Source organism: Ambystoma mexicanum, chromosome 7p (assembly GCF_040938575.1).
Source record: "Ambystoma mexicanum isolate Mex_15411 chromosome 7p, UKY_AmexF1_1, whole genome shotgun sequence".
NCBI classification, from domain to species: domain Eukaryota; kingdom Metazoa; phylum Chordata; class Amphibia; order Caudata; family Ambystomatidae; genus Ambystoma; species Ambystoma mexicanum.
Window position 1 is genome coordinate 871,340,430 of NC_090939.1, and position 20,484 is coordinate 871,360,913.

The following is a 20,484-nucleotide window of genomic DNA, read 5'->3' on the forward strand; positions in this document are numbered from 1 at the left end:
CTACCTTCTGATGGGGTTTCCAGCAACTCGCCTGGTATCCCTAAATGCAGTCCACCACACATCAGCATGCCTCATTACAGGTGCATGGAAATTTGACCGAATCGCACCTGTCCTATACGAACTACACTGGCTTTTTTTTTTTCCAGGCCAGGATACTTTTCCACACTGCATATGTCCACTACAAAGAAGTCAGATATCGGACCATTGTACCTGATGGCTAAACACCAAGTATCTGGTGGCACTCATCTTGCAGCAAATTGACCAATGGGCTTGAATCACAAATATGCTTAAAGTAATTCTTCTCTTGGCACACACCCACCCGCTAGACCTTGATCCCTGGATCTGTTCGGAATGCCCCTGCAATTATCCAGGAGGTGTGGGACGAGGGTGGGGGGGGGGTGGCCGTGTAGACAGACGAAGAGGCACACAGAGAAACATACAGGCCAAGAAAGCTCACACAGCCAAGACAAGTAGTTGGTGAAGCTTGCGAAATGCTGACGTTAAGGCAGGGTGAACTTCCTTCTTGGGCAGTACAGTGTAGGAGCAAGAGGGACAGCACTACAACATCAGTCTACCAGATACCATGAGACAAGTGGGAAGAAAAACAAGCTTTTGGCAAAACAATGTGGTCCAGTCTTAACCTTTGGAGACAGGCCTCCAGGCACCTGTGGGAATCGACTTACCAACGTTGGAAATAAAATGGGTTTGGGTTATCTGATGGCCCCCCTCAGACAGGTAGGAGAAGAGGGACTACGCAGCATTTAGAGACCAGCCTATGCTAAAACACCTCTGGCAAACAGTGAGGACCCCCCATCAAAATGTGCACTGCACCCCCAGTGTCTACAACACCTGAGGCATAATCTCTGATCGCAGGATGGCAAGGTGAAACCCACTCAACTCTCAGGAGGATATCTGACCGATTTAGAGTTGTGCAAGGAGTCTAAGTGACACCAGGGAGAGAAGTTGAGTGAGCAATATGATTTTATACCAAAAACCTTTCTGGTGGCGACCAGTGGAAAAGCAGACCTGTTTATTTGTATACAGCACTGAAAATACTCTGCAAAATCTGGGCAGATGGTTAGCTCCTTACGGGGGAAGGAGGGTCCATGCTGGTAAATGCTCAGACGCCACCCATACAATGAAAGAACCTGGAAAGAGGTTGTGTTTTCCACTTGTCATCCTGACCAGCCTTGACCCAGCCTCCCAAAAGGAAGTGCCTGTGAATATGTATTCATGAGATTTTAGTTTGCCTATTTGAGTTCCCAAAACTTTCCTTAACCCATTCAGGCATCTTTTCAGTGAAACCCCAAGTAAGCACCCTAATGTCACTTATTTTCCATTCATCTTGTGTATTTCAAAGAGGTTTGCCTGTGTAGTTTCTGCATGCAAGGTTTACCACAATGCTAAAAAGGCGCCGCTTGCCCTAAACGCAACTCTGATAATTTAGAAATTCAGCTAAGGATTTCCCAAGAGATAAGGCGATGCTATTCGGAAATGTGAAAGATGTTTAATTTTGTATTCGTTTTATACCTACTATAACTTCTAATCAATTAAATATATTCTTAAATGCTAAATGAGATTTGTATCAATGTCTTTATACTTACTGTTTTTTATATATATATTTTTGCAGTTCGTGATCGCGTTAGGACAAAAATGGAACGTGACATTTTGGTGGAAGTTAATCATCCGTTTATTGTCAAGTTGCATTATGGTGAGTAAATTATCTGCAAAAAGAGTAATACGTGTCTGTCTGAACAGCTCAATTAAGTGCAACAAATATCCTGCATTGCAGAGGCAGGATTTACCCAACCCTCATTTCATCTTTACCCAGTAGCCTCCAAAGCCTGATTTCTAGAATGAGGTGTGTATTGTACCATTCTTTATGCTGTTGGGACCTTCTGATGTCATTTTTATTTTTTTTAAAGGTTGATTTTCACCAACATAACATATATATATATACGGTTGCAAATCATCCTGGACATTTTTGTTAACACTTTGCAAATCTATTCGTTGGTCTTAACTATGGAAGCATTCTATTACTTATGTGGTTAGAAGTGGCTGTACCAACCTTGTGAGGGGTAGTGCGGCTTAACGGTGCATGAATGTGTCTCTAGGTCCTTTTACTCTGACACCTCACTTGGCACTTCAGATGTTTTATTCTCCCTCTCTGCCGAACTGTATGCCTCTGGATTCAGTGTTACAGGGATGGGCAGGGTTGCACTGGCGCGTTCACTGGATGTGACCGAAGGTGAAAGAAGCGACGGAATGAGTTCACGCCCAAGGTGCAACACAACATGATACATGAAGTACGGTACTGCTTACTCTTTTGCTGGGCTAATCAGATTTGGCTTCTTGTAGTGGAATGCGGCTTGATACTCTGACCTCCTTTCTCTGAAGCCTACGCTCTTAGAACAGTACAGCAAAGGAGTGTGATAGCAGGTGCTTCTGGTAAGGACCTAGTGTCTCTTCTGGGTTGCTCCCATTGTTTGCCACTTTTGTATTATTTGCTATGTAAGTATACCTTTAATCCCACCAATTATAACTAGAAAAATAACTATCTAGCCGTTCACGGTGTAACATATGCCGTTCTAGCATAGCTTGAAGGTCAATATCGGTCAGTAATTCATAGGGTCACTTCTGTCCCCCTTCTTAAATATCGGAATTACCACCGATCACTTCCAGGAAGGGGACGTAGGTCCCTGCAACTTATTCATGGTCATTGAAAAGGCTAATATAGGTAACTTTTGTTTTGAATTTGAAAGGCATATTTTTATCAAATGGAATGAGGTATGCGTGGTAGAAGAACAGTATCGAAGTCCCATTGATTACACAGGCCTCTATGATGTCTTTGTAGGCGCGTTATTGTCGATCTTGTTCCATTGCAGAGTGCCTGTGATGGCATAAGATTCCGTAGTAGCATAATGACAGCACCTCCTTTCAGTTTTAGCTCGTGAGGAGGCATTAGTCATGCAGCGTTTCACTCTTCTGAAATGTTGAGCCAGTAATAAACTGTTAATCGACACTGGAACCGCTGTACCCTTTGTGAAGAGGAGTGAGGGTGGAAAGAAGTAATTTTATTCTTTCTTCCGATTGTTTGCACATTTTGTTTGTTAAAATGATAGCTATTGTTGAATTGGAAGGGCACTCAGAGGTGCACTTTGCCATTTAGACAGCAGAGGGCAAATTAACACTGAAGAATTGCTATATATATATTTCTGATGCTTGTTAATCTGCTTAGAATCACATGCTATGCTGTGCATATGGTCCGACATCCAGTGGTAACCGCAGAGTATTGCATCTTGTCTTTCGGGGACCGAAAGGGGACATCGGCATAGGCATGTCTGTAACACTATTCCTATCGTGACGTGTAGTGTACCCAAAATCCCTCACACGGCGAGGTCCCTCAGATTGTTTTTTGCGCCCAGATAACTGGTCGTCCCTATAGCGGAGCTCTTACATAAGAGACATTGTTTATCTTTATACCGACTGTCAGTTATTCCCTTATAAATCACTTCGGCGATGAAGAACTTTGACGAAGACGGTAGGAAATATCTGCCCGGTGGATTTCGGCGCCTAAGATCTGGCGACTGAGGCATTCACGAGGCCGGGCCCTCTGGCCGGCCTACACAGTAGGGAGAGTGGGGTCGGGGTGGCCATATCTTTCGTTAGGTCTTTCCTCTTTCCCCCTCTTTGCCCTCTAGGCCTGGTCATCTTTGTTTATACCTTTCGCTATGGAAAGGACCCCATTTAGTCTCTGCCCTAAGTGTAGGGTCAGATACCTGTGGAAAGACTAGCACAGAACGTTTAATTCTCGTCTCCCCTTAGATCATGACGAGAAGCGGTGTGCGGTTTGTAAGCTCCTTCGGCCTAAGACCCTTAAGGAGCACCGTATACCGTACGCGGCGGTGGGCCGCGTACGGTATGTTGCGGGCTGAACCCTCTGACCCCCCCACCCCATCTCCTTCCCCCACCACCACAACCGCCAAAAGTGACTGGGGCACCTCTGATGACCAAACATCCGTATCGGATTTTATAGACCTTGAGTCGCACACTTCTAGGTCCGCCACGCCTGTCCCCAACCCTTCAAGGCCTGACGCAAGTCTCGCTTCAGGGACAAAACCCGGCGATGGGCATACAGAAACCATAACACGCTATGCACACAACCTTACCACCGATTTTGACGGTTCCATCGAAAAAGGTGAAAGCGCCAGCAGGGCCGTCAAAATTTGGCGGATTCCTCTGATCAGGTAGATCAGCAGCCTTCACCCGCATCCACAGCAGCGTCTTGCGACTGGGCACTTCAAAAACAAGGGCGCTACCCCAAATCATGTTTACATGTCGAAGCGCAGTCATTCGACGCTCCAACGGTCCCTAAAGGCCCGCTAGGCCCAAAACCTACTACTAGGGCCTCCAGGCGAAAAATCTACCGCTAGGCCCTCTAATGCCACGGTAGGCGGTAAATCTTCAGACAAGCCTTCGAACCCATTAACTCACCGATTCAGCGGAGATTGAAGATAGTATCGCAAGAATTACTTAGGCAGTCGGGTTGGTACCTACACCGTCGAAACGCATGGGGCAGGCAGCGGACAAGTATAAAGACACGCCATGGTGTCCCGGTAATCACGAAAACTACAAGAACAGTTAGCCTCTGTCCAACACCCTTGGAGACAAATTTCGACACCAAAGGGCGGAAAACAGTTTTCCCACCTTTAGGCCCCTCTGGTTCCTCTAAGTGGACAAGGGAGACATTTGAAGGGAGCATGAATCGTCTTGAAAAAACTCTCACTTTCTGAGCATCCTTCCCCTAAGAGATCTCGTGGGGAACCTATTTTAAGATCGGCTTTCGTTTCCAAGAAAATCTTCCAGCCCTCTGGTTCTGTCCATCATGAAGATGTGGCCCAGATGGACACTTACCAGGACATCTACAGTGAAGAAGACAACCCTTCCTTCCTGCAGGACTACACTGAGGACCAGGCAGATGCCATGGACTGGGAGGAAACCCGGCAAGTGGAAACAGAGTCATGGATGCTTCCCACGCAAGATCAGGATACTGATGTTTTATGCCTGGATTCTCCTCCATCCACCCCGGCTCACCAGGCCTCGTCTGTAGACTACCAAATGGCCTTCAATGCCATCTTAAGGAAGGCAGCAGATCACTTTCAGATCACTACACAGGAGGCGGTACCCGAACAAGACTTTGTGGAGGACATTCTCAAGGAGCACCCCCCCTACCCCCCAAGCCAAGCCATTCCCCTCCTAAATTCGGTTAAAAGAAGATTGGCCCCCTCCCTGTTCACGCCAGCTCAGACCCAGGCAGTGAACCCAAGAGTGGAAAAACTATTTTGACCAGCTCCTTCTGACCCTCAGTATATTAAAGGCCACGCCACCCCAGACTCCTTGGTAGTCACTACCACCCGGAAACTGGCAGTAGTACCCCTTGCTATGAGGGAGGGACCTTTGGATAAGGAATCCAAGAGGTTGTACACCCTAGGTAAGCGTGTTTCCTCGACAGCTGCATACACCACACGCATTGCGAATAACACCACGCTGCTGGCCAGTTATGCAGACGCACAATGGAACCTTGTACAAGACGGTCTCCAGGAGGTTCCTGAACCCGTTAGGTCCAGGCTTCTCACCATCGTGGCCGAGGGCAGGCAGGTAAATCCGAATATAATCAAAAACACTCTGGACACTGCTGAGACAGCAGGCAGGTATCTGTCCCAGGGCACTCTACTCAAGCAGCACGCTTGGCTTCGCAACTCTGGGTTCAAGCCTGAAACACAAGCCGCTCTTATCAACAAACCCATAGAAGAGACCAATCACTTCGGGAAAGCGGTCGACGATGCCCTGGAGAGGACCAAGAAAGAGCATGAGACTCTTAAGTCCTAGCAACAAATAAATCAAAAACCTCCCCCCCTCCCCCCAAAGGGGAGGTGGGTCTCGTCTGTCCTTTCGAGGGCAGTCCCGTGCAAGTCAGAACAACTACAGCATGGGAAACTACAACTCTGGACAAACATCAGGAAGCCCCGCCTACTAACCACTTAGGGGGTCAGCGACGCGGCAGAGGCACCAACCCCAGAGGAGCCGCAGCCTCTGGTCAGAATTGGCCAACAGATCCCGGTCCTCTCCATGTCACCCCGGTCGGGGGGCGTTAAACATCTTTCCTCACGGCATGGGAGGGGATAACTTCAGACCAGTGGGTTATAAAGACGGTCTCCCATGGGTACTGCGTGGAATTCGCCCAACCACCACAGTTAAGACTGCCACGCTCACGGCGCCTCTCACCGGACCATCTGCAGATCCTGAATCAAGAGGTGGAAGCGCTGCTGGGAAAGGACGCTATAGAAGCCGTCCCCATTCTTCAGGTAAACAATGGTATTTATTCAGTGTACTTCTTTGTACCCAAAGAGGACCTCACCATGCACCTTGTTATAGACCTGCGCCCATCGAACAAATTTATAAAACCTCAAAAGTTTCATATGGTAACGATATAGGAGGTGATCCCTCTGTTGAAACAAGGTGACTACATGGCAACATTGGACATGAAAGATGTATACTTTCATATTTCAATGTTGCCAGCGCACAGGAAATATCTAGGGTTCATGATGGAGGACAGGCATTACCAATTCAAAGTGCTCCCCTTCGGCATCGCCTCGGCTCCAATAGTGTTTACAAAAGTCCTGTTAGTAGCGGCAGCACACCTGCGCAGACTCAGTCCAGGTTTACCCTTACCTCGACGACTGACTCATAACAGGGGACTCTTACGACACATGCATTTTGAACACCCAAAAGACTGTAGACGTTCTGTTCAGTCTGGGATTCTCAATCAACAAGAAAAAATCCAGTCTGGTCCCCAGTCAAGTAAAACCTTTTCTGGGGGCTCTGATCCGGACGAAGGACTGCCTCGTCTTCCTAACCAACGACAGGGTTCAGAACATGCTTTTTCAGATCCCTCCAATATGTAGCCAGTCGAGAGGTGACGGTACACAAATCCATGCGCTTGCTAGGTATAATGGTGTCATGCATATACTTAGTTCCCCACGCGTGGCTGCGCATGCGTCCCATGCAAGAGTGGCTCAACAGGCAGTGGTGTGAGGCCAGCGGACAATGGGAAGATCTAAAAGCTTTCTTGACAGCCCTCGATATCTCTCTGTAGTGGTGGTCGAGGGAAAACCTCTTGAAGGGGAAAACTTTCACCACCCCTGCATTAGAAGCCACTCTCACGATAGACTCATCTCTCAAGGGGTGGAGGGCTCACCTGCTTCAGCAGACAGCACATGGAGTGTGGTCCCCACAAGTAGCATCCAACCATATAAATCTACTAGAGCTATTAGCGGTGTTCAAAGCAATGAAAGCTTTTCAAAAACAGCTACAGGGGAAGACAGTCCTGGTCCTGACAGACAGCACCACAGCCATGTATTACCTGAACAAACAAGGGGGCATACTCTCTCCAGGGCTATCCAAGCTGTCCCAAAACATTTGGATGTGGTTTCTCAAACACAAGATGTTTCTGTTTTCCAACACGTTCCAGGGGAACTCAATCTTCTGGCAGACGTGCACAGCAGAGATTTCCCACAGCATATGAATGGTGTCTGCACAAAGACATTGTGTCCAACGTCTTCGCAGAATGGGGCTTCCCAGAGATCGACCTGTTTGCAACTCAGGAGAACGCCCAATGCCAAGACTACGCCTCCATGAACCCCCAGAACCGCTCCAAGGGAAATTGTCTCTGGATAACATGGTCAGGGAAATTTGTTTACGCTTTTCCCCCCAGACTCCCATACTCAACAAGATAGTGCACAAGATGCACAAGGAACCAGTCGCCATGATATTGGTAGCCTCCATGTGGGCCTGCCAACGCTGGTTCGCTCATCTGATGGAAATGTCCCTTTCCCCACCAGTGGAACTACCCTGCCCATACAACATGTTGTCTCAGGACAGGGGGGAGACCCTACACCCATGCCCACAAACTCTGAATTTAGCAGCCTGGCTCCTGAGGTCATAGAGTTTGGACACCTTCAGCTCCCTCAGAGATGCATGGACATTCTCAGGGAAGCTAGGAAACCTAACACCCGCTATTGCTATTCCAGCAAATGGAAACGGTTTGTCATCTGGTGTAATACCAAGGGCGTCAATCCCATCGATTGTTCACCCACACACATTGTGCTGTACCTAACCCATTTGTTAAACTCAGGGTTGGTCTTCAATTCCCTAAAAGTTCATCTTGCTGCTCTTTCAGCCTACACCACGTCACAACAGAAGGTGTCGTGGTGAAAAATACTGGTGATTAAAGCTTTTATGGAATGGGTTAAGAGATTCATCCTCCTATTTCTCACCCAGCTCCTGGATGGGATCTAAATGTGGTTTTCACCAGACTCGTGGGACCTCCATTTGAGCCAATGCATAAAGCAAGTCTAAAAGACCTTACTTACAAGACGGCCTTCCTAGTGGCTATCACTTGTATTAGAAGGGTTAGTGATCTACAGGCCCTTTCTGTTCTAGACCCTTTTGTTACAGTCCACAGGGATAAGGTAGCTCTGCGCACTCATCCCAGATTTGCGCCTAAATTCATCTCCAAGTTCCATGTGAACCAATCGATCAAACTACCTACCTTTTTCTAGAATCCCACTAGCATGGCCGAAAGAAGCCTACGCACACTAGATGTGCGCATTCTCCCCTTCCTACACTTTGTTTGCCCAGCTGCCATTTCTATAATCCATAATTATGGAAAATACACCATTTAAATTTTGCCCTAAGTGTAACCGTAAATTCCCCTGGGTTGACAAACACTTAGTTTGTAATTTGTATCTCCCAAGAGACCACGTCGAAACGTCTTGTCGAGCATGCAGGCTCTTCAAGCCTAAGACGTTAAAGGACCGCTCCACGAAACGCTGGGCCCACTACACCAGGCAACTCGAGGCCATGGAGGTAGAGGGAGCCTTTAGTGATGGCAGCAACGCCATACTTACGGACAGTGAGGGCATCGGAGTACCTTCAGCTACTCAAGCGCAGACCCCGACCCAGTAGGACAGGCCGGCGGCCATGTTGTGGGGACTTCACATGGCGGCGGTAGCGCTACAAAGGCCACCAAGCACATAAGCCCCAGTTGACATTCGACAGACTAGACAACGTTCGACACCCCGAGAAAGGTCAGAGTCCCGGTCCTCTGGGCAATCTCGATCAAGAGCGCCGCACAACAGGGTTCAACCGTCGAAAGACGGAAAGGGTATCGCTTGTAAAACTCCTTCCGAAGGCCGATCATCCGCGGACGAAGCCTCGGCTCCCACACCCGAAGTTCGACGGTCATTGTCAGATAAAGCAGCAGGCCCCAAGAAGTCAAACACTCCTATGCCCCAGGATGGGGAAAAACATAAAAAGTCCTCTAAGACCCCTCATAGGGAAAAAAGCCCTCCTAGGGAGATGACACTACAAAAGGGAATATTATCCAAGCCCAAAGAGAAACTGAAGCACTCTAGACCTAGAACTATACCTCCCACTGGTGAAGACATGGGTATTTCATCTCAATCTATTGTGATCCCAAGTTCAAAGGAATGGTCTTCACAAGATATTGATAGGGTTATGTGAATGACCTACATTGCTAATTTTTAGGAAAAAAATCCAGATTACTTTCAAAGTTTCCACTCCACTCCTCCCACCTCTGCCCCTTCCGGCTCTCAAGCCTCTGCCTTACCCACTCAACCCCCTTCTAAGAGGTCTCGCTCTAATGTCCCCTTACAAAGTACAGTTCTAGATCTATATGACCCCGAATTAGAACCAGAAGACTAGGAGGATGTCTCTTTTCTGGAAACATCTAACCCTCAACTTAATGAAGAGGACACAGATTAACTTTATTATGGGGATGATGAGGACCCAGAGGCAGACCAGGAGGCTAACATGTACTCCATAGATTCCCCTCCTAATCCGGACACTCCATTGGTCGATTCCCCTGTCGATAATCAACCCCTCCTCAATGAAGTCTTAGCCAAAGCGTTGGAACACTTCTAAATTGACACACAGGAGGATAGAGACTTCGCTGAACAAATACTGTGGGACAAAGACAGGTCAATTTATCCTGCTACTAAAATCGGTCCAACGCAGGATACAACCTTCCTTAGAAGCACCCAATCTCACACGGGATGTTAACCCGCGGGTGGAGAAACTATTCCGGCCTGCACCATCAGACCCTTTATATATGAGGCCAATTGAAACCAGACTCATTGGTTGTTACCACAACAAGAGAGCAGACACACCCCTTGCTTCCTCCGAGGCCCAACCTGATAAGGAAAGCAGAAAGATATATGCCATGGGCAGAAAGGTTGCATCCTCTGCAGCCTATCAAACTAGAATAGCCAACAACGCAAGACTTTTGGCAAGTTATAATTGCCATAAGTGGGAGGAAATTTCTGTGTTACTTTCGTCTGCCCCAGAGCCACTTAAATCACAACTAGCTCAAGTGGCAGCAGACCGAAGGGCCGTATCTACATGTCTCCTTAAATCAAATTTCAATGCAGCTGACAATGCCGGAAGAGTCATTGCAGATGGGACTACTACAAAGGCATTCATGGCTTCGCCAGTCAGGCTTTAGGCCACAGCCACAAGCCACTCCAATGAACATGCCAGTGGAACCTAATGTGCTTTTCTGCAAGGCTGTGGAAGATGCACTTAAGACAGCAAAGGATGAGTATGACACTCTAAAATCTTTAGGTCTGCTCACAAACAAGCCTACTGGTCAAAGGTCTAACGGTCATTTTCGCCGTTTTCGGGGCCAAAATTCACAGAGGATATGGCTACAATCAAGCCCAAGGTTCCTATGGAAATAATCAAGGACAAGCCTTCCCTATCCCAGAGGACAACGAAGGGATCGTGGTCAGGGCAGAGGCCCTGCTCAAGGTGGCACCCCACCTCAGAGCAAGTGACATTCTGCTCCATGTAACCTATCGTGCATCTCCAGAATGAGGACGCATTTCCAATTTCACCCATGCATGGGGAGGGTATCACCTCAGACAGATGGGTGCTGTCCACAGTAGCAGGGGGCTACTGCATAGAACTACTTCAACATCCTCACAACCACCCCCCACGACAGAAGATCCACTCAGAGGAACATCAGCGGATCCTTCTAGAAGAAATAATGCTTCTATTAAAGGACGCCATAGAAGTGTTCGCAACCAACCAGGTAAACAAGGGTATTTATTCAACTCACTTCCTTGTGCCAAAGAAAGATCTAACAATGCACCCTGTATTAGATTTACACCCTGCAAACAAGTATGTCAAGTCACAAAAGTTCTGCAGGACTACGCTACAAGAGGTAAACCCGCTACTAAAAAAGGGGATTACATGGCAACACTGGATATGAAAGATGCCTATTTTCATATTTGAATGTTCCCAGCACACAGAAGATTCTTGCGTTTCAAGATGGCGAACAAGTACTACCAATTCAAAGTGCTGCCCTTTGGAATAGCCTCGGCTCCAAGGGTATTCACAAAGGTACTGGCGGTAGTGGCAGCGCACCTGCGCAGGGGAGCGATCACAGTGTACCCTTACCTGGATGACTGGCTCATAACAGGGGAATCACCTCCGATTTGCAGACAAAACATCCAAACAACGATCAACCTCCTTTCAATTGGGCTTCTCGATCAATGAGAAAAAATCAAGTCTAGTGCCAAGCACTTCCAAACAATTCCTAGGAGCTATTCTAAAGACAGAGGAAGGATTGGTTTTTCCTTCAGAGGAAAGAGTAAAACATGGGTTACTGCAAATACCACATTATCAGTCCGGCTGCCAGATAAGAGTGTACAAAGCAATGCGTTTAATAGGCATGAAGGCATCTTGCATATACCTTGTTCCTCACGTGCACCTGCGCATGCGCCCCATACAGGAGTGGTTGGCGAAACAGTGGTCTCAGGGAAGCGGTCATTGGGACGATCTAGTGGTCGTTTCACCAACACTTGTACAAAATCTTCGCTGGTGGACGAGAGAACCTACGAGATGGAAACCCTTCTATGACCCACAGATATAAGCAGTGGTCACAAAGGATGCCTCACTGGCAGGGTGGGAGGAGCTCATTACTTTCACCACACAGATCAAGGTCTGTGGTCTTAGACTACAGCTCAGAACCACATCAATGTGCTGGAACTTCTGGCAGTATTCAAAACCCTTCAGGCATTCGAACCCCATTTAACAAACGTGTTGGTGCAGATCCTAACAGACAGCACCACAGCAATGTTTTTATATCAACAAACAGCGGGATACACATTCTCCAAATCTATCCAGACTTGCAGAGAAAATCTCGAAATGGGCACCCGGACGGAAAATGTTTCATCACATGTTCCAGGGGAACTCAACGCTCTAGCAGACTCATTGAGCAGAGATCTCCTACCAGAGGAACACGAGTGGTGTCTACACAAAGAAGTCGCAGAGCACCTCTTCTCTCAATGGGGTTTCTCACCTATAGACTTATTCACCACAAGCGAAAATCGTCAATGCCCAGACTTTGCATCCAGGTTCCCCCAACCAGGCTCCAAGGGGGAACGCCCTATGGATGAACTGGTCAGGGAAATTTGCTTACGCTTTTCCCCCAACTCCTCTCATGAGGAAGGTGGTGAACAAGTTACACAAGGAACCGATGACGCATATCCTAGTTGCTCCTATGTGGGCAAGACAACCGTGGTATCTACATCTGCGCAAACTGGCACCCACAACCACACCCGATGAACTTGGCAGCATGGCTCCTGAATTCTGAGCTTGGGTATCTCAATCTACCGCAACGATGCATGAATATCTTAAAGTCGTAGAACACCTTCTCTCAATGGGGTGTCACTGTTATTATGACAAATGGAGATGATCCTTAATCTGGTACCAGACTAAGCAGATCAACCCCATAGGTTGTACCCCATCTAACATTCTAACCTATATGCTCCACTTGCTAGATGCAGGGTTAACGTTCAACTCCCTAAAAGTCCACCTGGCGGCCTTTTCAGCCTACACCACTTCCCTAAGGTCTCATGGTGGAAGGTACTGGTCATCAAAGCATTTATGGAAGGGGTAAAGAGACTCCACCCTCCAATTTCTAACCGCCGCCAGGTTGGGACTTCAATGTGGTACTCGCTAAGCTCATGGGACCCCCATTCGAGCCTATGCACAAGTCTAGTCTCAAACACCTGACTTATAAAACTGCCTTCTTAGTAGCCATCACTTCCATAAGAAGGGTTGGTGAAAACCAAGCATTTTCAGTGCAGGATCCTTTCTTTACTATACATGAGGACAAGCTGGTTTTACGTACTCGCCCTAGGTTGTCACCTAAATTCATCTCCTCTCCAAATTTCATGTATACCAGTCTATCGAGCTACCAGCTTTCTGCCAGGAGCCCAAAAGCTCTGCTGAGGTGAAACTCCACACACTAGATGTGAGGAGAGCGGTCCTCTACCACGTAGTCAAGACCAGATCGCTAAGAAAGACAGATCAACTCTTTGTCTCCATAGCGCCCAGCAGAGACGGTGACTGCATCTCTAAGAATGCCATATTTAGGTGGATAGCCAGATGTATCCAACTGTGCTATTCCCCATCAGATAAAACTCTGCCTTTTACGGCAAGGGCTCACTCCACAGGAGGTACTGGAGCCACTCTGGCTTTCATTGCAAATGTCCCCTTAGACAGTATTTGCAAAGCAGCTACATGGAGCTCAATACATACTTTCACTCAGCACTACTGCAGTGACACTCATTCCAAGACAGATACACAAGTGGGACAAGCGGTTCTAAGACATTTATTCGCTCTTGAACCTTCTCACATCCCATCTCCTTCCACTGCTCGCTACTCTATGGATATGTATAAGCCTCAGAAGGGATACATTACTCACAGTAATCGTATTTCTGATGCTTGTATCTGCTTATATTCCCATGCGACCCACCCTTCCTCCCCTCGGAGAAAAGGCGCATAGATGCTTATGAGCTTGTCTGATACGCATCTGCTTGGATACAACTGTACCCACGCTACCTCATGTCAGAAAAATAACAATCTGAGGGACCTCGACGTGTGGGGGATCGTGGGTACAGTGGACATCACACTAGGGATAGTATTAGTGGCACGCCCTGTCGATGTCCCTTTTTGAGTTTCAAAAACAACTGTAATACTCTGCAGCTTCCACTAGATATCGGTCTATGCACAGCATGTGAATCTAAGCCTATACAAGCATCTGAAATACGATTACGGTAATGTATCAATATATAATTATTTTTTTTCTTCAAGGAAAAAACTTTAGTTGCAGGGACGTTAAGGTGAGAACTTAATGCAACAAAATCCTGGAAATTCAGCTAAAGCCACCATAACTTTGCGCCCCCTGTTGCGCAGACTATGACCACAAAGATGACATTACAGATCACAACACTGATGACATCACTAATTAAATGTTGTATCGGAACACTGTTGACATTACAAATCATATCGCTGGTGACAACACGAATTGTATTGTATATAATTGATTACATCAATAATGGAATTGGACAGAACATAATTTATAAGTTAGCTCATGAAAACCTTGATTATCTTAATAATTTGTGCTGTTGACTTGGCCATGACACAGGCTGGGGGTCACTGGCCAGCACCAAAAGCCATAGCTAGTGGCTGGTTAGGGTTGTGTAATAAACATTGGGCACGGCACAGCTCAAGGCTATTGCTTATTGTATTTTATTATTTTGAATGTACAGTGGACATGGCCAAAATGATGTACAAACTGATCACGGTCAAAGGCCATGGCTAGTGGCCCACTTATGTTAGAATATGTAGTGGGCACAGTCAAAGATTGTGGCCACTGGCCAGTATTTCTTTTTAAAAATGTTTTTTTTGTTTCTTGGTAACGTTACAATAAACAAAACACATGGCTGTATTTGCAGTGATTAAACAAACTTATACATTTATGCGATGCAGTAAAGGTGGCACACAAGATCTTGGTGTGCTTCCTTCCATGCCTGTCTAGTATGCTTGATCATTCGGGTGAGGGCAGCATCTATTGTATCTGTTTGGGTGCACCCCCATCCATACCCTCTCTGCCATCACGTGCGGAAGTGTGGGATCCCCAAGTAGCCAGTCATTGACCATGTCTGTTTGTGCAGCCCAGTAATACCGCCGGAGGTTGGGGGATCCCCAGACCTCCCTCCCACACCGAACGTTGGAGTGTATTAAGGTCCATGCATGGCTGCTTGCCTCCCCACAGTAGCACCCTAATGGAGTGCTCTATTGTGTCAAAGGGGGCTCTGGGAATTGCCACAGGAGCGTTTTGCAATGCAAATAGGAATCTGTGGAGAGCCAGCATCTTAAAGAGGCTACCTTACCCATCTATGACAGGGGGAGCATTGCCAGTGGGCCGTGTCGGAAGAGAACCGGTCTATTAGCGGAGTGGGATTGAGTCGGGTATAGTCCTTCGGGGAGGGACTCGGATGTATGCCCAAGTATTTAAATCCTGATACAGACTAGGAAGGAGTGGTCCGGGGGTATGGCCCCTGCGCCCCCAGCAAGCCGGAAGAGTACCGAATTCTGCTGATTCACTTTGAGCCCACTATAAGCCTGATAATATTCAAGTACATCCATGACTGCTTGACAGGATGTCTTTTCTCCCAAATAAACCAAGAGATCGTCCATGTATAGTGAGACCCGGTCTTCTCCCGCCCCCATCCCCCCGGGCAAGCGGAAGCCTACCTAGCTGTGATAGAGAACCTGTAGCAGCGGACAGGTTATCGAGAAATGATAAAGAACAAAACGGTACAAAGGGGCAGACCTCGCACATCACAGCAGGCGAAATGATTGATACAGTAACGACACGGACTACAACTCCCAGAAGGCCTCAACAGATGCAATTTTTAAATAAAAGCCAACCACGGGGAAAAGAAAACAGGGAAAGAAGGAGGGAATCCACATTTCCATATATGAATAGACTCTCCCAGTTAAGGGTGAAAACTAACGCTGATTCAGAGTGTGTGAAGCAGGAAGGAGGGGAATTAGCATCGGCTGTACTACGCCCAGAGGCAGCACCTGTGATTAATTGCTGGGGAGGAGGAGGAGTGGCCCAAGGGTTTAAAGCTGCACTAAATACCTCAACGTGTGTCTCATTTTGCAGGAGTGGAAGGCGACAGCCGGCGTGGATTCCGAGTGGGAAGAGACCAGCTGACAACACCGGTGGGCTTATTAGAGGAAGAAGGGCACTCGGCAGGACGAACCCTTATCGAGACGGCAGGCAACACTATGCACAGAGCAGAGCAGTCAACACGAGAGGGACTGCTCACAAGGTGATAAAAATACTGGAGTTTGAGTTTTTCCTTTTCACTTCAAGGACGGCAAGAAGACTGGAGGAACTTTATATGACGGAACTCTCCCTAACGGGGTGCTCAGTCGAGAGTGTGAAGGAAAACGCTCAGCACGGCACGAACAAAATTTTCTTAAAGGTAAACCTGAACCTATGATTACGGTCACGTTTTAAGAAAGAGATTCTGAGAAGCCTGGTTGGCACTGTTCATTTCGAATTGAGATTTTTGCATAATCTCTCTTTTTGCAACTTGAAGTAATATCAAGAAATAAATATAATTTGTCAAAATACTCTGGTGTCTCCTGCTCACTACTTAACAGTGGTGGCAGCGGTGGGATGCTGTAGAGACACGTCTACTTTGACATAATGGAAGCAGTCATCAAAGCATTGGCTGAAGGCCAACAGCAATTACAACAGCTGGTACAGGTTCAAGGACATCAAGCCCAAGCTGATCGACAAGCCCTGCAACAGGCTTTACAGGTACAAACAGCAGCCCAAGAGCAGGGCAGGGAAGCTATGCGAATACTGGGAGAATCAGTAGCGGCGCACAGGACACATCCAGCCATTCCACCCACAGTGCTTCAAAAATACCAAGCAGGAGACGATCCCAGTTTCTTCTTTGTGAATTTTGAACGCATAGCCCGAGCGGCACAATGGCCCCAGGACAGATGGTCTTTCTTTTTGGCGCCCCTGCTCACGGGAGTAATGCAAGGGGCATATCAGGCGGCCAATCCGAACGGGGATACACCATATGTGGACATCAAGAAGTCAATACTGGAGAGGCTAGGGATGGATGAGGAATCCTATAGGCTCCAGTTTAGGGAAACCAGACTAAAACCTGGCGAGAGCACGAGACAGTTGTTTTACCGAATACAAGATCTAACGGAGAAATGGTTGCAAACCAATACCGCCACAATCGGGCAAATCAAGGAAAAGATAATGCTCGAACAATTTATTGAAGCACTGCCAGGTCCTATCCAACGGTGGGTTAGGCAACATCGCCGTTTGAAATTGTCCGAAGCCATAGACGTGGCCACAGCTTACCAAAAAGCTGGAATTCCTCGCAGTGTGGCGGCAGCACCAACAGCAAAGCATTACTATGATCTTCCCGCCTTACGCAGTAAACACCGGGGAAGTGCACCTGAGCCACAAGTCAGACAGGAACCTAAGGCAACCAACGGAACCAACCCAACAAAAGGTCAGGCGCCTCAATGCTTTGAATGTGGGGAATGGGGTCACATCGCCAGGTTCTGTGCAAAGAGAAACAAAACCGAACCCATGGAAATAGGCACCTTACAACCGCAGGGGAACAGAAGAAGACTTCCCTATGTGATAGAAGTTACGGTGGATGGTCATCCTCAACAAGCCATGATGGATAGTGGAAGCCGGCAGACAGCCATACAACCCCATGTGAGTGAACAAGATCCAGGACAGGTGAGAACTATTGACATTAAATGTGGACGTTAAAGGGTATCCCACAAAAGACGTTGTGTTAGGGTTACAGGGAGAAGAAATACCCGTTAAAGTGGCTATTATACCCTCTCTACCCGCACCCGTACTAATAGGGACAGACATTCCAGAATTTGATAAATGGTTAAAAGAAGCTCCCTTTTCACAAACCGAGATACGAGGGAGGAATCCAAGGGGAAAACTCACCAAGAAACAGAAAAAAGAAAATAACCAGGATGGGCATCCGGGAAGAGATATTGCCGTTCTAGATTGGAGGGTTGACTAACATCTGCCATCCTTCAGGACCGAAGTCGGTCTTGACGAGACTCTAAAGCGAGCTCGCGAACAAGCTTTAACCATAAAAGACTCACCAGTTACCACTCCCTATTTCAAAGAAAAACAAGGGCTTTATTACAGAGTGACCCGAGGAACAGACAACCAAGAGAAGGAGCAACTGTTGGTTCCTCAGTCATATCGGAAAACCTTGATCCAACTGGCACACGATCATACTACAGGGGGTCACTTAGCTGAAAATATGACAGGAAAGAGGGTGTTACAGAATTTCTACTGGCCTGGGATTTATGCTGAAATAGCTAAATATTGCCAAGAATGTGTCATATGTCAGAAAACGAGCAATCATATCCTGGCTCGGGTACCCCTACAAAGAATGCCTTTGATCAAGGAACCCTTTGAAAGGATAGGTATAGACATAGTCGGTCCGTTAGAACCCTCCAGTAGAGGATTTCGGTTCCTCCTGGTCATAGTGGACTACGCCACCAGATATCCCGAGGCTTTTCCTCTAAGAGGTATCTCTGCCATACAAGTGTGTGATGTATTACTACCATTCTTTGCTAGAGTGGGAATACCCCTTGAGATCGTGACAGACCAAGGGAGTAATTTCATGTCGGTAGTAATGAAAGAGGTGTGCAAAACCCTGGGGATACACCACTTGAGAATCTCAGTGTATCACCCCCAGACAGATGGGTTAGTGGAGAGGTACAACAAGGCTATCAAACAGATGATAAAAAGAGCCACCAGCCCTACCGGTTTGGGATGGGATTGGGTATTGCCATGGGTTTTAATGATTCTCAGAGATACCCCTCAGTCCTCTACAGGTTACTCCCCTTTCGAGTTGTTATTCGGAAGACAACCTAAATCGGTGTTACAGATCCTAAAAGATAAGTGGGAGCAACAAGAAGAAACATCCCTCACCGAATATGTTCAGGACCTAAGAGAACAGCTGGGAAAACTGAGGGAATTTGCTCATGAAAACTTGGGTAGAGCACAAGAAAAACAAGAGAAGTACTATGATCATAGAAGCAGACCTAGATCCCTGAAGATAGGGGACAACGTCCTGGTGCTACTACCGACCCACACGAACAAAATGCTAGCTCAATGGCACGGGCCGTATCAGATAACAAAAATCTTAGGACCCGTGAATTATGAGGTGGAACAACCAGAACGTAAAAACAAGTATCAGAATTATCACATCAATTTACTCAAGTTGTGGAAGGAAGGAACCCAAAGTGTGCTGTGTTCAACCTTATCAGACACGTCTGTCCCGGAACAATTAATTCCAAAACATCCTTGTGGTATACGAGAAGTGCATTTGGGGGATCAACTAAGTGAGTCCCAAAAAGCGGAGCTGTTCTCTACTCTAAACCCGATATCCGAGACCTTTTCTAGCATACCAGGGCGGACCCATTTGGCTATGCATTCAATACCTACAGAGGAGGGAAAAACAGTACGCCTCAGACCATACCGGATTCCGGAAGCAAAAAGGGGGGAGATTGCCAAGGAGATAGAGAACATGTTAGAATTAGCAACCATTGTGCCTTCAAAAAGCGTCTGGTGTTCCCCTATAGTATTAGTTCCTAAACCGGATGGCACCACCCGGTTCTGCATGGACTTTAGGCAACTAAATGCTATTTCCCGGTATGAGGCGTATCCGATTCCCCGAATTGATGAGCTCATAGAAAAACTAGGTTCAGCCACATACCTAAGCACACTGGATTTATCAAAAGGATATTGGCAGATTCCACTCAACCCAGTCGACCAAGAGAAAACCGCATTTGCCACACCAAAGGGTCTGTTCCAATTTACGGTTTTGCCTTTTGGGCTACATGGGGCCCCAGCAACCTTCCAAACCCTAATGGACAAAATACTGAGGCCTCATGATCAGTATGCAGCTGCATACTTAGACGATATTGTAATTTTCAGCAAAACATGGAAAGAACATTTGGCACATTTAACCCAAGTAATAATGGCATTGAAAGAAGCCGGGTTACACATTAACCCGAAAAAATCGAAATTGGCAGCCAATACCACAAAATATCTGGGGTATGAAGTAGGGGGCGGAATGGTAACCCCACTGTTAGATAAAATCCAATCCTTGCAAAAGCTAAAAATGCCTGAAACCCGAAAAGAAATTAGAGCCTTCCTAGGATTTGTAGGGTACTACCGGAGATTCCTGCCTCATTTTTCTACAATAGCAGCCCCACTTACAGACTTATTAAAAACAAATAGACCCCTACATATATCTCATGAAGCAAAACAGGCATTCCAGACATTAATACAAATGGTTTCCTCCAAACCAGTTATCCATTGTCCGGATTTCGGCCAAGAGTTTTACTTACAAACTGATGCCTCGGGATGTGGTCTAGGAGCGGTACTCTCACAGGGTACCGAACAAAACCTGTGTCCCATTGCATTCATCAGTAGGAAGCTCCTTCCACACGAGC

General features: G+C 47.0%; 1 protein-coding gene across 3 annotated transcripts in view; it reads left to right on the forward strand.

Moving 5' to 3' along the window:
• RPS6KA3 (ribosomal protein S6 kinase A3) overlaps window positions 1-20,484 on the forward strand; it is a 1,283,345-nt gene that overhangs the window by 363,876 nt on the left and 898,985 nt on the right. For all 3 annotated transcript variants that reach the window (XM_069637077.1, XM_069637076.1, XM_069637078.1), the window contains exon 5: window positions 1,631-1,711. In XM_069637077.1, the coding sequence (XP_069493178.1) occupies window positions 1,631-1,711 (81 nt within the window). The remainder of the gene's footprint in view (window positions 1-1,630; window positions 1,712-20,484) is intronic.